The 19,020-nt window shown below is 42.8% G+C and overlaps 1 protein-coding gene across 1 annotated transcript in view; it reads right to left on the minus strand.

Moving 5' to 3' along the window:
• GRXCR1 (glutaredoxin and cysteine rich domain containing 1) overlaps positions 1–9,094 on the minus strand; it is a 521,709-nt gene extending 512,615 nt beyond the window's left edge. Inside the window, exon 1 of the mRNA XM_069630333.1 lies at positions 8,651–9,094. Coding sequence (XP_069486434.1) covers positions 8,651–9,058 — 408 coding nt within the window. The 5' untranslated portion in view covers positions 9,059–9,094. The remainder of the gene's footprint in view (positions 1–8,650) is intronic.
• Between the last annotated feature and the right edge of the window lie 9,926 nt (positions 9,095–19,020).

Genomic DNA, 19,020 nt, shown 5'->3' on the forward strand with positions numbered 1-19,020 from the left:
TCTAGCGGGCTCAGCAAAGGGGGGCCATAAGAAAAGCATTATTCAAGCCTTTAGCAGTATTATTCTAACATATTCTACCAAATAACGAGACTGGCTGGCAGCTGAGAAATGATTAAATGCCCTGCAGCTCTGCTTCAAGGCTACATTCGGGAGGGAGCCGGGCATTCTTGCTGGCGCTGCCTATGTTTGTGTTTCAGCGAACTCTTGTTATCCTCACGGCCCTGCGGCCTTGTCCTTTTCACATACAGACAACAATGTTTCACAGTCGAGCAGTGTAAGCGGAAAATATACTGCAAAGCAATAGGAACAGAAAGCAATGAGCAATGGTTAGAAAACAAAATGGCGATTCTTCTTACAGCAAAATGACCGTTGATTGGCAAACTCGAGAACCTATATTTTGTCATATCGTGCATGAGACGGTTGGCCCACGGCCACCAAAATGCGTTTGCGGTCTCAAAGTAGAGGTATCCGTATTTTTAGACTGACAAGTGGTGTGAGCATCTGCGCAGCATGAGGGGGGAGTGCGGGTAGTTGAAGAGTATCATAGGAGTGCATGGCAGATTTTGACAAGGTTTGTCAAGGTAGCTGTCAGGGGCTGCCTTGGCACTGAGTTGCTAAATCCCTGGAGAGGATGAGGATGGTCTGTGGTGGCAGGAGACAAAAAATATGAATGACCTCAGTTGGGACTTTATATGCATGATCTCTTCTTAGGTTTAGATCATAGCGCAAACAAGCTACCCATAAGAGAGGCAAGAGTATATTAGAGGAATTCTTGCTCACATATACATCTAACAATCTAGTGCCTGCTCCCAATGCTGACAATATGCCACTCAGACTAAAACTAGAAAGAAAATAATCTCCTCATGTTAATCGTTAGGTCAATTTCTTGTGAATTCGCTTTGCAAACATTTGTCAATTTTGCTTAAGCATAGGAATTTTGCCCATTTACTACTAACAAATATTCACCTCTTGATAAGATAACATTTTACTAAGCACAGTGCTACCAAATAAGTTAGCCTTAATAGGCACAGCAAATGAAGGACCTCGTCCCTTAGTTTGGTCATCATACTTAGGTGCCTCTCAAGAACCTATTTACAATTCAGAACCCAGGGAGAACTGTAGTTTCTAATCAGTAATTTTGCACTCATAAACATCAGGTGTTTAGGCCCGCTTATACCAATACCAATTACATCAGCATTGTGGGCTTGCAGCTTTTCTGTGTGAACAGAGGTAGAACTACATTCAGAATGGCAGTTTTATTCAGAGTAGACAATGGCAACATCATGCATCTGAGATTTCTGCAAAACGAAATGTGAAAACTACGGATTACTGAAAAGCAAGCAGCTTGATAGATTTTAAGTTTAAAGTGACATCACACATGAAAACTTATTTTTTAGATCTAGACTGACTCACAGACACACTGTGGTGAACTTTGAGGTTCTGTGCCATATGTTTTAAGTCCACTACTGCTCAACCCATTCTTTATTGGGCCTAATTAAGATTAAGGTTCTGCAGGATTCACACACTCTGTGCACAAGTGACGGCTGATACATGACAACTCCTGTTATTGTGATCTCAAATAAACCTATAGAGTGGCCTCAGTACGTATGTATGCATCCTTTAAATTGTGTATTCCTCTCAGGACATCTATGTCTATCCTAAAAAAGTGGACACATTTTGACATTACACATTATGCATGTATCATCCTTTGCTTTGTGTGCTATTGAATGCCTGGCACTCTGGGTCCGTGTTTTTTTGTCTTTTTTAAATGCTCATTTTTGTGGGCATGGCCGGCAGCCGGTGGATAAACTGGCTGATCCTTACGCTCTTCGACCAAACAAGGATAATTAATAAAGCACATAATAATATTGTGTTGTTTTATTGGATTTAAGCATGTACTTATCACTATATGTATAGTGGATCATTATTATAGAGTTCTTTGGTGGATTGAGGTTGTGGTGTCACTCAGAGGATTAACTTGGCTCCGATGTTGCTGTGGCATGGGTCACCATTCACTTCATACAGTGATGGGTGCTCGGCCTGGCTTGCTGTGTCTAAGACTGAGGGGACACATGAAATAATTGCCTTTGACAAGGTGTCCATTACACAGTGTTTTGATTCTCCTGGCAGGAAGGATGAGTCTTCTCCCTCAGATTACGCCCCAGCGTGGATTCTAAATAGCATGCCCGAGTTCCTAAGGTAACACGATGGATGCTGTTTATTACATTTTGCTGGGGCTTGACTCTTCCCTTTGGGCATGCTCAACGCTAACACCTAATGCCCACATTCATTATTAAATTGTTGAATCTTATCCATTTAAAGTATTTTCTTTAAAGCACATTATGACTTAAATCAATGTTTTCTTATTATTTTTCTAGCAATGAAATATGCCTGATACTAAAACTGAAGCAAGCGAAATATCTCCTAATGCACTCTCCTCCTTAAATCTGGGCGACATTCTTAGCAGACTATCCAATAATCCCTCATCTATGTTTATGCTGCATACTCACTTGTCATCTATACAGAAAGACTTCCATATCTTTAAAACCAAAATGAAAATTATCTCAGGAAAACTAGGTGACATGGAAGAATTAATTTCCTCTGTTGAAGATGGAATATCTGCAACAAAAAAAGTTCCAACTCGAAACAGATGTTACAGAATTCAAGGATAGAAATAAAAATCTGACTAAAATGACACAATAAAATGTATGGAGTACTAGATTCCTAAAGGCCTAAGCATATCCTTTTCACCTCCTCTTGAACTTCAAAGAGCTCATAGGATAAAACCGCATTTGATTACCAACAACTCCTCTTCTGGACCATTTATTTCTTGCTTCCTGCGACATCAATCAGCATGGCAAGTCTTAACAGCTGCTAAGAAACAAACACCAATAATATTTAATGGGCAAAAGGTCTACATATCACCTGACTTTTCTAAAGCAACACAGGCTGAAATGAAGAGGATCCTGGAAATGAGGCATGCCTTGAAGAACCTAGGAATAAGGCGTGGTGTGATTGAATCAGCCAGATTGATTATACATTTTCCAGATGGCCCTACTAAAATAATTTGGAGCCTGATGACATTTACACTCTTATACAATCCCTTGAGTCTACTTCCATGGAAACATCTTCAGCACACTATCCCACTTCATCTTCAAAAATCAGCCATGATGATTCACATTCTGTGCATACTACATTTAAACACCACAAAAATAAACTAGGAAGTTTCAGGACATCTCGGAACTGAACTGAGTCTATGGTTTATACCAGTTCATCAGATTCCCATGATAGAATAAGAGACCAATCGAGATTCCCTATTAAAATAGGAGATTCAACTCCAGCTTCTCTACTGGAGTAGTATACATTTCCCAGTATTCCTTTCAGAAATCTCGATCCCTCTGTTTCTATGTTAATGATACCTTCTCTTATCTTACATGATGAGATACTCATGTTTTTCTCCCTTATTAGTCTTATCTATAATTCTCTTATTCCCATTCTGGCTTGATACTCTGTGTGTCAGGGTTTGATGTTCTTCGCCTCCTGGTGGCCACAATAAATGATAACCTTTCTTTATCTATTTCTTTTAATACATCTTGCTTTTTTATCTCACTCTTTCTCATCCCTATTTTCCTACTCACTTTCCTATATTTTCACATTCTATATATTATTTGATCTCATTCTTCTAAAAACCATAATCTTTGTCACCTTCTTATATATTATGGTTCTTCATCCCAGTGTTTCTCCCTTATATGTTTTTGAACTTGCCCATACTTGCGATGTATTATTGAAGTTTTATATACAGAACATAATTTGTAATTTATCGTGCAACTATTGTAGATTTCCCATTATCTGTTTATTTGATTTTTATTCCTCAGATTAATATTGTTTTCCCTCACATCTCATGAGTATTAAAGTTGTAACATGGATTGTCAAAAGCCTCAATAATCTAGTCAAACATCAGAAGATGTTATCACAATTGTCTAAATGTAAGATAGACATTGTCTGCATCCATGAAACACAGCTAGACTCTAAAAGTGAAAATAATCAACTTTAAAACTATGGGCGGGACATATCTTTTTCTCTAATACTTTACAGAAAAAAGGAGGAGTCATAATTTTTAGAAGAAAAACTCAATGGTCAATAAATTGCTAAGTAGATTGGTCATTGGACTATTACTGATGATGTATTTGTTACTATTGTAAGCACCTACGGCCCCACTGCTCCTAATAATTACATTACAATTATAATTGTTCTTTTATAAGGAGGATTCACAATTCTAAGAAGAAAAAAATCAATGTTCAATTAATTACTGAGTAGAATGGTCATTTGAGTATTACTTATGATGTATTGGTTACTATTATAAGCACCTATGACCCCACTGCTCCTAACAGTTGCATTACAATTATAATTGTTCTTTTATAACATGCTTAATACCGGAGACCAGTTTCTAAGTGTAAGACCGGGATTCAAACCTGTGTTGCTATGCAATGTTTGGCTTCCAAAACACCACGTTGCCCCTGAGCTGTCTTCCCGGGCCCTAACCCTAACTCCTAACGCTTGCTTTTAGAATTATCTAACACAAAGATTAATTGAGAAAAATCCAAATTGCTTAATCATTTGTGGTGATTGCAATCAGGTCTGTGATTGTATAATGGATCATAAATCTGATGCCGAGTTTGTTAAATCCAAATCCCACAAGAGTTTTTTGAACCTCAAAGTTGATTTAAATATATTTGACTCATGGTGAGTTTCGCACCCTGACTACAAAGAATGGACATTCTTCTCTCCACCACATAAATCTTTCTCTAGAATAGAATATATTTTGTTAATACCTCATCAGTCTCTGCTATTCAGAATTCTGAGATAGGCTCCTAAACTATTTTGGATCATGCTCCAATCCTTATTTCCCTTGAATGGGAACCCCAACACGGTAAACAATCTAGATGGAGATTTAACTCATTTTTTTGGAGCAATACCACTTTTAAAAAATAAATGACTTTATAGTACAATTCTTTCATAAACATTGCCCAGAATACATTTCCTTCCACAATAATTTGGACACTTTTAAAGCTATTCTTAGGGGTTGTATAATGCAATATCTTGTTTTTAAGAAAGAATTCAATGAAAAGGCATCAGATGATGTATTTCACTCTACAAATCACGTGAAACAACATATTATAATCACCCACCTGATGATACATTAAAAGATCTAATGGCTAAATATATTGAATTTAATAATATGTGTAAGGAAAAGGCTTGCAGCTCTTTGCTCAGAACCCAAGCTAAATGTTATGGTGTCTTTAAAAAAGGCTAGAAAAAGTACTAGCCACTCATTTAAAACATAAAAAAAGATAATTCTACCATTACATCTATTGCAGACTTTGCTGGTAGAAGAATTACAAACAAGAAAGAGATTAGTAAAGCCTTCTTTGATTTCTGTTCAGAACTTTACTCCTCCGATCCTACAATAAAAGTATCTGGAATAAACAGCATTTAGCAAAACATACTAAAATCCCCATTCAACATGTTGACCTGGCCCCTGTAGATGATCCCATTATCATGTCATGATTGACCATACATCTGAGAAATCCCCTGGTCCAGATGGATTTTCAACTGATTTCTTTAAAAGTTTCTTAGAATGTCTTTTTCCTAAACTGTATAATGTCCTATCCTACATCCAAAAAATAATTGAAACTATGAACCATTTTACTCTAAATTCTGAAAAAGCATTTGACTGTTTATCGTTGACATTTATGCTTGACTCATTGATTTGGCATGAATTCAGCCCTACCTTTCTTAGATTTGCAAAGATCCTTTATTTCACACACTCTATACATATTCTTTGTAATTATACTCTTTCACAATCTTTTCCTAGTTCAAGGGGAACCCGACAAGGGTGTCCTCTATCCCTTATGTTGTTCATTTTAGCCCTACAGTCATCCCAACAAATTCTTAATAAAGTTTAATACTTAACTACCAGGTGGTCTCCTTCATTTTTAACCTGGTAGGGCTGTCTTGACACCATTTAAAAGCCTCTAAGTCATCCTATTGTTTTATATTTGAGCTCTATTATTCCAGTGTTGGTTGCCTCTTCCCTACTGATAGTTGAATCACCAAATTCCTATGGAACATCATGAGCCCAAGAATTGATATGAATAAGCTTAAACTAACTAAAAATGATGGTGGGGTGACATTTCTTGATTTTCCGAACAAATAATGAAGCCTTCATCTTACGTCAGATTGTTGTTTTCTTCTACAACGAGAACCATTTGATTGAATCCTCAGTTGACTTAAAATTGAAACCCATATGATTGCCCCATTATCCCTCTTCCATTTTCTTCAAACTCCATCATGCTGAATATCAAAAACTTCCCTCTTTTAGATATCTTTAAAACCACTCTCAACAAATGCCTATATACTTCTTATGACCTAGCTGATATAGGCAATATATCTGCCTATTAGTGGCCTGACAACAGCCTCTACATATGGAGAGGTTTTCTCCAGGAGGCCCTGACCTCTGAGTGTTCCATATTTGCTGGCTGTCAAGTACACTGGTTCACATGAGCACAAACCAATGTTATCATGTTGGTTAATTGGTATTAGAATGATTTACAAGTTGCAAATTTAAAAACTCTGCTTCTAGATCACATTGCTTACATATCCTCCCATTTTAGCAGTGACCAACTATGTCGAGATTGATTCTGTTTCGGGAACATGCCACACTGTGAATGATTGCAAGAGGAATACACTGCATTGTAAAGACACCCTTTTTAGTTTTGGCTATTAGGTGGTGATTAAGAGACATCTATTAGCGGAAACTATTGCAGTGGAAGGAGATGAAATGTGAGGAGGGACACACAGATTGTTTATATTTCATTGACTGCCCATAGCAATGCAAACCCCCATGGACATTCCGGCCCATTGCCTTCCCCTGCCCGCACAAAACACATCGTCCTAGGATCTCTTGTAGCTAGGTCTATCAATCAGTAACAACAAAAATTGGTCTGACAGTTTTATTTCGAAGCAGAATGATGAAGTTCATTGCAGCTGTAAATGTGCTACTAGTGTAATATATATTTTTTCAAGCCTTAACCATGTTTGCGCCTTCAGCCACTTGATTTATTGATTTTCACTATCAAGGGAGAATCGGATTTCATTTACTGAGTGTACCATTGGTATGCCAGCCTATCATCAAACAGTGCATGCATTTACAGGATTTTGCATGCCAAATGGGTTTACATAGGAGGATTTGATAATCCGATTGAGTGACAATATGGTAATGCAAACAAATACACTGTACATTTAGTTAACACACTGTGGGTTCATTAAACTGAAACATCAGTGATGTAGCTTGTGTCTTTACTGTTTATGATTCTTGTGAACCTTTCCTAGTGTATGATAATAGATTCTGATGGAAGGGGGATCTTCAGGTAGAGTGATTGGTAAAGTAGTGAGCATTGGTGGGGCTACCAGTTAAGTTGGAGCCCCGACATCGTTCAGCAAAGGAAAGTCTGAACATATAACCTATATCACTTTACTTTCTAGAGGGGAATCGTCTCCCAAAGCTCGCTGCACCAGCCACATTCGATCTCCCTCTGTGTTTATATGTCGTTTTGGAGGTGAAATATATTTACTATTGAACATGATTTGGGGTAGTTCCCGAAGGGGTATTTAACTAGGAGCAGGGATTGGAATATTTTCATTCCATGTTCCCTTTATCTGCCGTGCCTGATCTGTGTCATTTCCCCGTAAATAATGCAAACTAATTCGAAACCATACTTTCTATATAAAGATTGAAATACATTGCATAGTAGACATTAGGACCAATGATACGTGTGTATGTTCGCGGATAAAGCCATATTCTCATTTTCTATATTAATGCTTGGAGTTGAGAGTAGGTCTTGCCAAACGCCCCATGCTTCTCTGAAGTGAAAAGCGTGGTAAATGCACAGGCGTCTGCCAAAGCGCCTGAGACCTTTACATGGGCGACGGACCACTGAGCCAGGTCTGCATCTAATTCGATTGCGTTCTCGGCTGAAATGCAGATCAATTTGCACTCATGATTAATTAGGCAGCTGGGATGCCTTATGTGGCAGATGGGTTGCTGAAAGGGGGGGGTGGGTGGAGGCGGGGGACACGGCCAATACTGGACAATGAAACTGAAGCTGCTTTTCTAGTAGAGGTGTGGTGGGAGGCAACCTTCGCGGGTCACAGTACTCCCAGAAGGATATGTAAGAAGAAGGGTATTTGGGTGCTTGTGGATCATTTGTGTGGGTGCGCAGTAAAAACACGGCGATTGTGATATACCGCCCCATGTTTCCGGACACAGACCCACATTTTAAAAAGTCAACATGGTAAATAACTTTGATCCAAATCGCCGCTCTAATCACATGGCTATTCTGGCAGCGAACAGCTAGATCCCGTGCGGTCAGGATCATGCGAAGTCATGGACTTATAATAGGTGCGGAATCAATTTCAAATTTTAAACAAAAATACTCGTCGTGTACTGTTAAAAAATGTTATTCTATATAAACCTGGTTAACTTGGTCTCTTGGCGACCAGACCCCAACTGTTCTTTAGAAATCCTTTATTAAAAAGCATCCGATATGTGATTGGCGATCCAGACCTTCTGAATACGAACGGCTCTTACCTGAAACACCGTTTCCATATTGCCAAAGAGCGCCTGGCCGGCGCTGACTTTGTGTTTGACTCCTCGCACTGTTCCATTTTTGCTGAGAATGTTGACCCTTCGCGTGCCGTAGCCCCTGTCCTTGGTCGCTCTTGCCAAGATAAGCAAGTCATCGGGCTCGTTTTCGCTGTCGCCCCATTCCGACCCCAGGTGTCCATTGTGGTGTCCGTCGGACTCACTCTGGGCGCTGTTCTGGTCCGTCTCTGTGCTGCTGGTACACTCCGAGTCCACAGAGTCTCCGGGCTCCCCATCGGCGTACACTTCCCTCAGGACTCTCCCACTGTGGGACGAGGCGACCCTGAACCGTACCCTCCGCGGGTGCCTTTCCGCCTCCGGCTTCATCGCACTATTAAGCACTGCCGCCTCCATGGGTAAAAACTTAGCACTTTACATTGTCCTGGTTTTAATTGCCACCTTAGCTGCCAGTTGACTACATTGAAAAAGGCATCAGCACTTTTTCTGGTAACAGCAGTCCCCATATGGAATGTATGTCTGAAGGGAAATCGGCCCAGGAGAGCCTGCCCTACGGCGCTGCAATGAATAATGCATACGGGCGTGCTATGGTTACCTTTAAACTAAAACCTGAAGGCTGATACCATCCATTAAATATTAAAGAGCTATTGTTCACTTTTATAACAGCCCAAGTGCAGAGAAGTGAGAGACACAAAGAAAGACAGAATACCTGAGCAAACGGCACAGCCAAAGTTTTTTGGGGACAAAAATGCAAAGTGTGCAGCTCTGTGTCATAGAAAGCAGCCACAGTCCTTCCTGCAACATGACCCACAGGACTTCCCGGTTCAAATGAGCGTAGGGTTAATTTCTTACGTTTCAGCCTTCAGTAATGACACCTGTGCTTAGCAGGTAAAGATAACACCGTTTGAGATATAACCTATGTTGACGAGGAGAGGTAATTACTGACGGGCCCATTGGTCAGCACTCACCCTCGAAAACTTGTAATACAAGATAGCTGCACCATGCGAGGACAGAGTGCAGGATTTGGCAAAGGGAAGTCCGTTTAATGATACATACATCAGTTTATGGAAATCAGCAGCATCACGAACACCTGCCTCACCCCGGCTTCCTCGAACATTAGTCCAAGAGCCTCTTTTATGGGCAAAATCCGTCATCATTGACGTCTAATTCTACAAAAAATCATCATGCAATACAATTGGTTGGGAAAGGTAATTTAAGTATAGGTGCTATAACTGTATATGGAAATAATACAAGTGGATTGGATAACTCTTATCGGGTGGGCGTCTACGCCCATCCCTCTACAACACACGTGATTGACGTCACTACAAGTACAACGTCTCATTGGTTACACTGGCTATAGGAACCTACATTACATGGTCCCTTGTGATTGGACAAGTTACACCCCTGAACATACATCTCCATTTTAATTAGCAGCATGCAGAATAGACACCCAGGTGCCTAGTGTCCCAAGATTCACCCTGCCTCCCTTCCATCAATCAGTGGTTTAGGGCTATGTGTCAATTAGTTGGCTGGGTATGGCCTCGGATCTGTAGTCTCTTATCAGGAAAAGTTATGGCATCCTCGGGTTCTGGATGGCATCAGGCGGTGGTACATCTTCGCGCCTGTCTGGTCACGTGTTGGTTCACCATGAATCTGCTTCAGTTTCCACCTTTTTGTGTATTTAATTCTGTATGCGCTTAGCCACCTGCATGGGCCTCTCTTATCTTGACCTTCGCGAGCGGGCTGGCATGCTCTGAAGTTGGAGCCTCGTGAGCTCACGCTCACCTCCCCGACTCTGGTTGACCTCGATTTCCCCAGTCCTGAGCCATCCTTTGTTAGGTTTCGATTCCGCTCCTTTCCTCGGCTTGGGCCTGGATAGGAAACCTGGCCAGTCAGGCCTTGGCCGCCTGGGAGTACTTCTGCTTATACAAAATGGAGTCGCACGTGTACATTGTGCTGTATTGAGTTAGATGTATGGTTGGCGCTTGCCGCTCTAACTTCTACTAAGCATTGCAATCAGAATCGATTTCTGAGCATCTTGCGTTTCAAGCTTATTTACACACATTCAATAAGGCGGTTGCTTCCATCTTGTCTCATGGCAACGTTTCCTTACGTTTTAACTTTATCTCTCCTCTCTGTCCATTACATTTATTCTAGCAGTCACTGGTACGGGCATGCTAGCTTTCAGTAGCCAATTCTGGTTGTTCTCGGGGCTGCCTAGGCCCTTAGTCTATTTCCATTGGCCTTCCATTAAGGCCTTCGGGGTTTCCTCATGGACAGTCTATAAATACTTGTCGTTTCGTACCAATGGCAGGTACGGTTGTCTGTTTGGGTACCGTGCTGCCCAGGGTTGTCTCGTTATCGCTGCTTCAATCGGTATTGATCTCCTTACATACAAGGGGCAGAGTCCCAGTGCGGCTCTCTGTTGGTTCATTTGCTCCTCATATGTCACGTACCACGGCGAGTACCTTACTGGCAATTCGCAATGGGGGACAGGGGTGCGGGTCATATCTGGGACCTCCTCTACACTCCCCCTTCTGGTCGGTTCATCGACCACTCCTACTTCCTCCTTTATATTCAGTTTCTTTGATTCCTCAGCTTCTTGCTCATCGTCTCCTGGGTTTACACAAGAAGGCGTGAAAGTATGCAATTTTGGTGTCCATATTTTTATCACCCCTTTCAAGCTTCCTGCTGTTTTCACATGCTCATCTTTGTTCCAGGTCATCAACTGGCATTGTCCATTTGGACTGCAGTAAATCCATTTGCCTTCATACCTTCTTCGTTTCTTGGGATAAGTGAATTTTGTTCCCTCTGGTGCAAATTCACTGGCCTTCACAAAATCCTTTATCTCCTCATCTGTCAGGTCTCTGGGCTTCCAGCCTGGTTCGACATTGACCATAATTGTCATCCCAATGGCCTTCTCAGTTTTCTGGCATCGTGTGATGATTATCTTGATAACACAGACTCCTAGCAGCACCATTGCTAGCAAAGCTCCCAGAAACTTGAATATATCGGCCATCCATTGCGGGACCCATGAGAATAGGTTCCCAAACCAGCTGTCATCATCTACTTTATCTGTTTCCTCAGTCATCTGGTTTTTCAGGGTCATTAACATGCTTATGGCCTCTGTGAGGGTTCCATTTTCTTCGTCGTGTGATGGTATAAATGTGCAACATGATTCTCCAATTTTTGCGCAAACACCTCCATCCATTGCGGTGATCATGTCAATCACATATCTGTTCTGGAGGGTCATCAGTCTGACTGCTCTCAGTTCTTCCTTGATTGCGTTGAACTCTTTTATGGTAGTATTGATGGTCTGCAGCAACTCCCATCTGGTTATCTGCAACCATTTAGCATTCACCCCAATTTGGATGTGTGGCAAGAGCATTAGAGCATTGTGGTGAATACTGTTGAGGTGAGGCTAAACAGCCAGTGTTCGTATGGAATAGCAGGAAATGCCTCTTCTGATTTGGCCGAAAAGTAGTTTTCTCTCTTCATTCTGGACTTTAGTTCCACAGACCTCCTTTTCCTCAGGTGAGCATCTGCTTTCGGAAAGCTGTCCAACTTCAGTTCACTTTTTGGGATCACTAGTGCAGGAACGTGGACATTCACCAGTGTGCATATGCCTCCCCAGTTCCTCGGTAGTCTTATGTATGCCTTGGACCCACATGCCCAATAGTGATCCATTAGGACTGTGGTTCCTTGTGTCATTCCTGGGGCCTCATATATTCGTCCACAGTTTTGATTCTCCCCCATTTTCCTCGTGCCATTACTTCTAAAGCACAGTTTCGGGTTTTCCAGCGGTACTATTTGCAGAGGCCCTCCCCTGTCTTCGACCCATGTTAACAGTTTTACCAATTTTTGCCACAATGGTTTGCATAGTCTTTGTGAATTTTCTATTGCTTCTTGGCAGGCCCCGAGGACCATCCAAGCTCGGCAGATCACTACTCCTTCTTCCCATCTATTTGGGAAGACTACTGATCCCCAGATCTGAATTTGTCCTCGGTTCTTCCATATTTGAGCTTCTTCTGCCGTTTTCCCTTGGACGTTCAGTCTGGAGTTTATTTCCCACCTTATTCCTGACCCTTTGATGTCAGGAATTTCATATCTAATCACATGATTCTTGGTGTGCGCCCTATTTCTTGTTTTGATGTCCTGGACAAACCCGTCTTCATCAGGGTAGTCCTTTTCATTGGCCCATATCAATGAGGCATCTCTTCCCATGAATTGTCCTCTGGTGTTGCACATAGCTACGTGTGACATACAGTGTGCTGTGGGGACATCTACTTCTACAGCCACAAAGATCTTGGACTTTCCCATGCTGTATGGCAAGTGTGCACAGACGAAACATTCCCCTTCTGATTGCCTTCGTCCAACTTCCTTCATGTGCTGGTACCATATGTTGTTTCCAAGATGGGCCGTGCTGTCCAAGTAATCGGTTAACTCGTCATCAGTTTCATATGGATTTCTCTTGATCCTTAGCATTTTTCTGTAGTTGGCTATCACTATGTCTCTGAATGCGTCTGTACTGCTCTTTCGTTCAGGCAGTCTCTCGGGCGTTATCCTTGGTGGGGCAGGTCTCACTTCCTGCACTGTCATCGTAGAGGAAGGCCTTGCATTTCTTTTCTTTCCCTCGTACACTCTGTTGTAGAACTCTTCCCACCACCATTGGCTCGTTATCTTCCCAACGTGTTATGGCATTGTAGGCCTGTTGCTTATCTCTGGCGTTGGAGCAGACGTGCTCATTATTACAGATTATGTGGTTTTCTTGCTCAACTCCTCATGTAGTTTCTTTTCTCTACGTATGAGCGGGAACACATACTTGACTATCGCATGCGTTTTCTCAGTGATTTCTTTTGCGGCTTCCTCCGTTTCATTGAGTGATTGTGCTATCTCACTTCGGATTGGTGTCTCACTTTGCTCCCTGCTTTCTGGAGCTGCTTGTTCCACCAGTGATTTCTCCCTTTCAGTTAGTTTGGCCTGCGGTTTTGTAGCCATTGACACTTGCCCTTGTTCGTGTGCACTCAGTGTATGGGTGCGTGCCCTGGACAGTGCTATGTTATCATTCATTCCGTGCTGACCCTGTCTCCAGCCTTTCTCACCATTAATTACTTTGTGTGTACGTATTACTCCTAATTACATTCAACTGTAAATCGTTTGTTTTATCATCCGTTTTTCTTGGAACAGGGATGACAATATAAGGTCTGGGTGCTTTTGTGGGCCCCAAATGTTCATTACCTGGTGAAAGCACAGACATTGGGATGCTCCGTGCACCGATAAGGAATGCAGTTCTGATAGTTAGAGACAAAAACACTACAATAATCACTATGCATATGCATATTACGGCTTTAAAGGACAATTTGCAGCATCTCCTTCCAGGAAACCGTGGGCGCCCTTCTGCTGGCGGCACGACTAAATTACTGTTTTGGGCCCCCATTTCAAATATGTCCATAGTCAATAGTCTATTTTTTTCTTCTTGTTCTAATCTCGTCGCTCAAACGTTCAGTACACACTAAAGTGACAAGTGCAGTTCAATGTCCCCCCTCTCTTACGAGCGATGATGATGATAGTCTCTGCTTAATGTAATATCGTTCCTCTGCTAGATTATGGAAAAGGTTAAACTATCGTTTTCAGCACATTACATTAGTTTTGTATTTCCGTGATAAACGTAGTCCCAGGGCACTCTTCCAATTCACTTCGGCCCTGAGGACATGCAGGGATCTGGTCACTGCGCCACCATGAAAAGATGGCTTCGCTGCACATCACGCATAGATAAACCATTGAAAAAAATAAAAACAAAAATAAAAATAACAGTGAACATATCAGAAGGCAGGAAAAAATAAGAAAAAGGTTGAAAAAGGTAAACACGGCAGTGAAGTTCATGTCGCTGCTCCTTTCGCTTGGTTCTTCGAGATCAAGTTGCTGAACAGTCTCTCTCCCCCCCATTTACTCCATTGCAGGATGATGATGCACAAAATAGGGAAAAATAAGAAAAAAGGAAAAGAAGTTTAAGATGTAGTTATCCCTTTTTGATTCGTTCTACGTTGGGAGCATTGAAGAACTGTGTCTTTGTTTCCTTGCTCTGCCCCCGGCTGGGGATTCTTAAAGAGTTTTATCTTGGATCTCTCCTTTCTAAGGCTCGCCTCAGCAGCGGATGTCCATAATTGCTTCTTAATTGTGATGCAATTCAGTTGGGCATTCTTTGCTGGATCATTAAGAAAAGTGGGCACATCAATGTTGTGGGGTCTGCCCACTAGTTCTGGAAAGTTTTCAATGAGATGAAAGAAAACACGAAATGCGTATCGACTGTCTTCGGGTGTTAATGACATTTGCTCTGTCTCTTTGGCTCTTAGGTCACAGGTCTTCCATGCGGTGCGATCTGCTTTTACCTCCTCGATCTGTCCCTCGCCGGATAGTTTCGCAGGAATCTCCTTAGGAATTCTCGCTGGAAGTTGGACAGCTCCACTTGGAGCATGATGCCATGGAGAAGGGTTTTCATGTGTAGGAAATTGACTGGGTCTCTGAGAAACGTTGCAACGTCAACGTCAGCAGGTCTTCCCACCATTTCAGGATAGTCTGCAACGAGTCTAACTAGGACGTTGTGGGCGAGCTGTGTATCTGCAGGGGACAGGGACATTTGCTTTGTTTTGTTGGGTCCTGATCACAAGTCTTTCTGTTGTTTTGAACAGGTCTTGCACCTTCCTGCAGCGTGGTCTGCTACCACATTATTTAGTTTACTCCATATCTGGTTTAGAAAATGATTGTTTCGGGGATCTCTGATGAACGTCAGTGTATCTGTGGTCCTCTCTACAAGTTCTGGGCACTCCTCAATGATTCGAAAGAATAACGTGTAGGTCACTTCGTCAATGACTGCTTGAGGCGGGAGCATTGGTCTTTGAGTCACTGTGCTCAGGCAACTCAGTGAAGACCTCTGCGATGACAGTCAATAGCAGCCTGATTACCTTCTCATTTTCTGGGTCTTGAATGTATTCAGTGACACTTGTTTCTCTCCCTACGAGTGACGGGTATGACAGTACCACCAGTTGGAAGTATGTTAGCACATCCCACGTGAGGCTTCTGCTGGGATTAACCATATGATCGCGAACAAAGTCTTTATTCTGGGTCCTTCAGCATAACAGTTTCAGTTCTCAGGAATGTCCGGTTCTGCTGCTTACCAGAGTCTTAGGCTTATGAATGCTTCGTGTGGCTTTTAAATGTTCATGAGCTTAACGCTTTTGCTGATATGAATACGTGTTGTTATTCATTTACCCTGCACCTTTGGCTGCACAGGGTGTTTGCTTGCTTCTTATTGTCTTTTTTATGCCTATAGAAAAGGTTCAGTGTGGACAAGATTTTCACAAAAGTTCTTTGTTGGCTACATTGAATGTTCATTTAATTGTCCCTTTATCAACTTTCACTTGGTTTGAAGAACTGTCTTGTTTTGAAAGTCTCACTTTTATATATTTTTTTTCCTTGTTCTTGTAACTTGTCTGCTCATGCGTCCTTCTTCCTCGCCATAGATCTTGTCTGCACGTGCTGAGGTTCTTCTCCGTTGTCTGCGGATTCCTCAGCAGTAGATGTAGTAGGAGTGCTCTCTCCTATGAAGGGCTTGATGTCGTTCATGAAAATCCAGGCTCTTTGGCCCACGAGCTTGACAGCGGACGGGGTGCAGTCATCTATGATGAAGGGGCCGTTAAATCTCGGTTCATCCCATTTCTTTCTTGTAAAGTTCTTTACAAGAACTCTGTCCCCCGGGAAGACTAGGGGTGCGTCAAGGCTGAGAGCTGTGCCTTCATCAGCACTGTCTGTTGTGTTTCGTGCTGTGCTGTCCCCTTTCCGCCGTCGCTGCAGCTGGCCTGAAATGATAGAGGTGCTGGCTATGAGACAATCAAGGTATGCCTTCATCTCATCTCCCAGAACCTCCCTAGTTGACTGGGCATCACATCTAGCTCTGTCTCGGGGGGTAAGAGGGGTCCTCATCCTTCTCCCAGTGACTATTTTGTGCCGTGTAAAATGATGGTGGGAGCCTGGTTGGTTCCGAAGCTCATACAATGCCAGTGGTAGGCAGTGCATCCATCCCTTTCTTAATGTGAGTTTCAACTTGGCTATCCTTTCCTTAAGCAAGCCGTTGATTCGTTCACATATCCCATTTCCCTCTGGATGATACGCCGGCGAAAATGTATGCTTTATGCCCAGCAACAAGCTAATCAGCTCAAATACTGCATTTACAAAATGTGCCCCATTATCAGATCTCATAACCTCACACACCCCCCATCTAGGGAAGACCTCCCTCACCAAGAATTTGGCAGTACAGGCAGCATCGGGGTGTGTACAGGGACCTGCTTCTACCCATCTGGAGAAGGGACACACCACCACAAATAAATACCTGTACCCATTACATACCTGAATCATATCGACAAAATCGATATGCAGGTGCTGGAAAGGTCCATTTGGTCTGGGGATGACTCCTCTCATTACTTTTAATGTGTGCCCAGAGGTGAATTGCTGGCAGATAATGCAGTTTACCATAAAGAATGCTACATGCTCGGCTAAATTCAGTGTAAAGCAGTCTTCGGAGAGCGTTGCAGCAAGATGTTCTCTTGACAGGTGTAAAGGGTAGTGGAGCTGTTCTAGAGCTATTTTAGGAGGGTGACAGGCATTACTGGCTTACCAGTGCTGTCTTGCCTCCACAATCCGTCAGAGGGGTTTAAAGAACACCCTCGACGCTTCCATAGATTCTTCTCCTCTTGAGGTGCCTCCCCCTGGATCTCCATTGACTGTGACTGCCCCATATTACTATAGGCTTCTGGTGTGGCTCGTGCTATCATCATCCTCTCATGGGTACGTTCCACATCCACGTCCATGATTGTTTCAGTTTTGGATGCCATACGTTTGGCTTCCGTGTCCGCTTCATGACTTCCACGTGACACAAAATCTGTCCCTTTGGTATGAGCGGCGCATTTTACGACTGCTATGCCCACTGGGAGCTGTAGTGCTTTTATCAGCCTGTCCAACAAGGCTGCGTGTTGCACTGGCATGCCGTCTGCTCGGAGGTAGCCCCTCCTCTTCCAGCACGCTAATCCTGCGTGCACTGTTGACGTCACATAGGCGGAGTCGCTGAACACTGTTACTTCCTGGTCTGCATGATTCTCGATGGCGAGTATCAATGCCACTAGTTCTGCAGCCTGTGCCGAATAGTTAGATGGTATTCGCGCACTGACAAGTACTCAGAACTCTCCATTCGCCATGTGTTTGATTACGGCCACGCCTGTGTACCTTTGCCCGTCACCTTGGTCAATTCTCGATGACCCGTCAATAAAGACGACCTCTCCATTCACCAGGGAATTTTCCTTTACCCTTGGGATTTCGTCATAGAATTCCTCATAGTTCGCACAGTCATGCACAGGTTCTCCCTCTGTGACTGGCTCAGCTATAAACATAGCAGGGTTCACAGTTTTACATCGCACTATTTTGATCAATGGGTTAGAGATGATCATCTCGTAGGCTGATGCTCTCTGAGAAGTCAGCGTGCCCTTTGGCTTTTCCAGTATGGTGAATAATGATTGCTCAACATATAGTGTCATGGAGCACCCCATCACAATGGATGACGCCTTCTCAATGGCAAACGCGGCGGCAGCTAGATTTTGTTCACATGGGAAGTGGCCCTTCATGACCGGGTCCAAACTCCCGCTGTAATATGCTAGGGGTTTATATCCCAATGAGGTTCTCTGCGCAAGCACTGCTGTCATAAAATTGCCATCAGTATGGGAAAACAAATAGAATTCCTCAGCATAATTAGGAATCCTGAGAACTGGGGCCTTGCAAATTGCCCCCTTGAGTTTGGTAAACCCCTTCTCCATATCTTCATTCCATTAAATTTCTTCCCTCGTCGCCTAGGCCTTTTTAAGGGCCTGCAACAAGGGCTTGGTATATGAGCTGTAGTCGAAGACCCATGCTCTGACATAGTTGCACAGGCCTAAGAAGCTTTGCATTTGTTTAAATGTGCGCAGCTTGGCTGTGTTCATGATAGCCTCGGCCCTTTCTGGGGTTACCTTTTTCCCCTCAAGTGAGATCAGTTGCCTTATGTACAACACCTCCTGTTGGCACTGCAACTTGTCCTTGTCCACCTTGTATCCCTTCTCAGCCAGTATAGTTAATAGCTGGACTGAGTCATGTCGGCATTGCTCTTCAGTGTTGCTGCAGATTAGAATGTCATCTACATAATGCAAAACAACACTGTCCACTGCAATATTGCTTAGGTCCATTTGCAGGACTCTGTTGAAAATAGATGGAGACTCGCAATACCCCTGTGGCAGCCTGGTACTTTTCAGGCGTATTTGTCTGAAAGTAAATGAAGT

The sequence above is a fragment of the Ambystoma mexicanum genome, chromosome 6q, assembly GCF_040938575.1.
Source record: "Ambystoma mexicanum isolate Mex_15411 chromosome 6q, UKY_AmexF1_1, whole genome shotgun sequence".
Lineage (NCBI taxonomy): Eukaryota > Metazoa > Chordata > Amphibia > Caudata > Ambystomatidae > Ambystoma > Ambystoma mexicanum.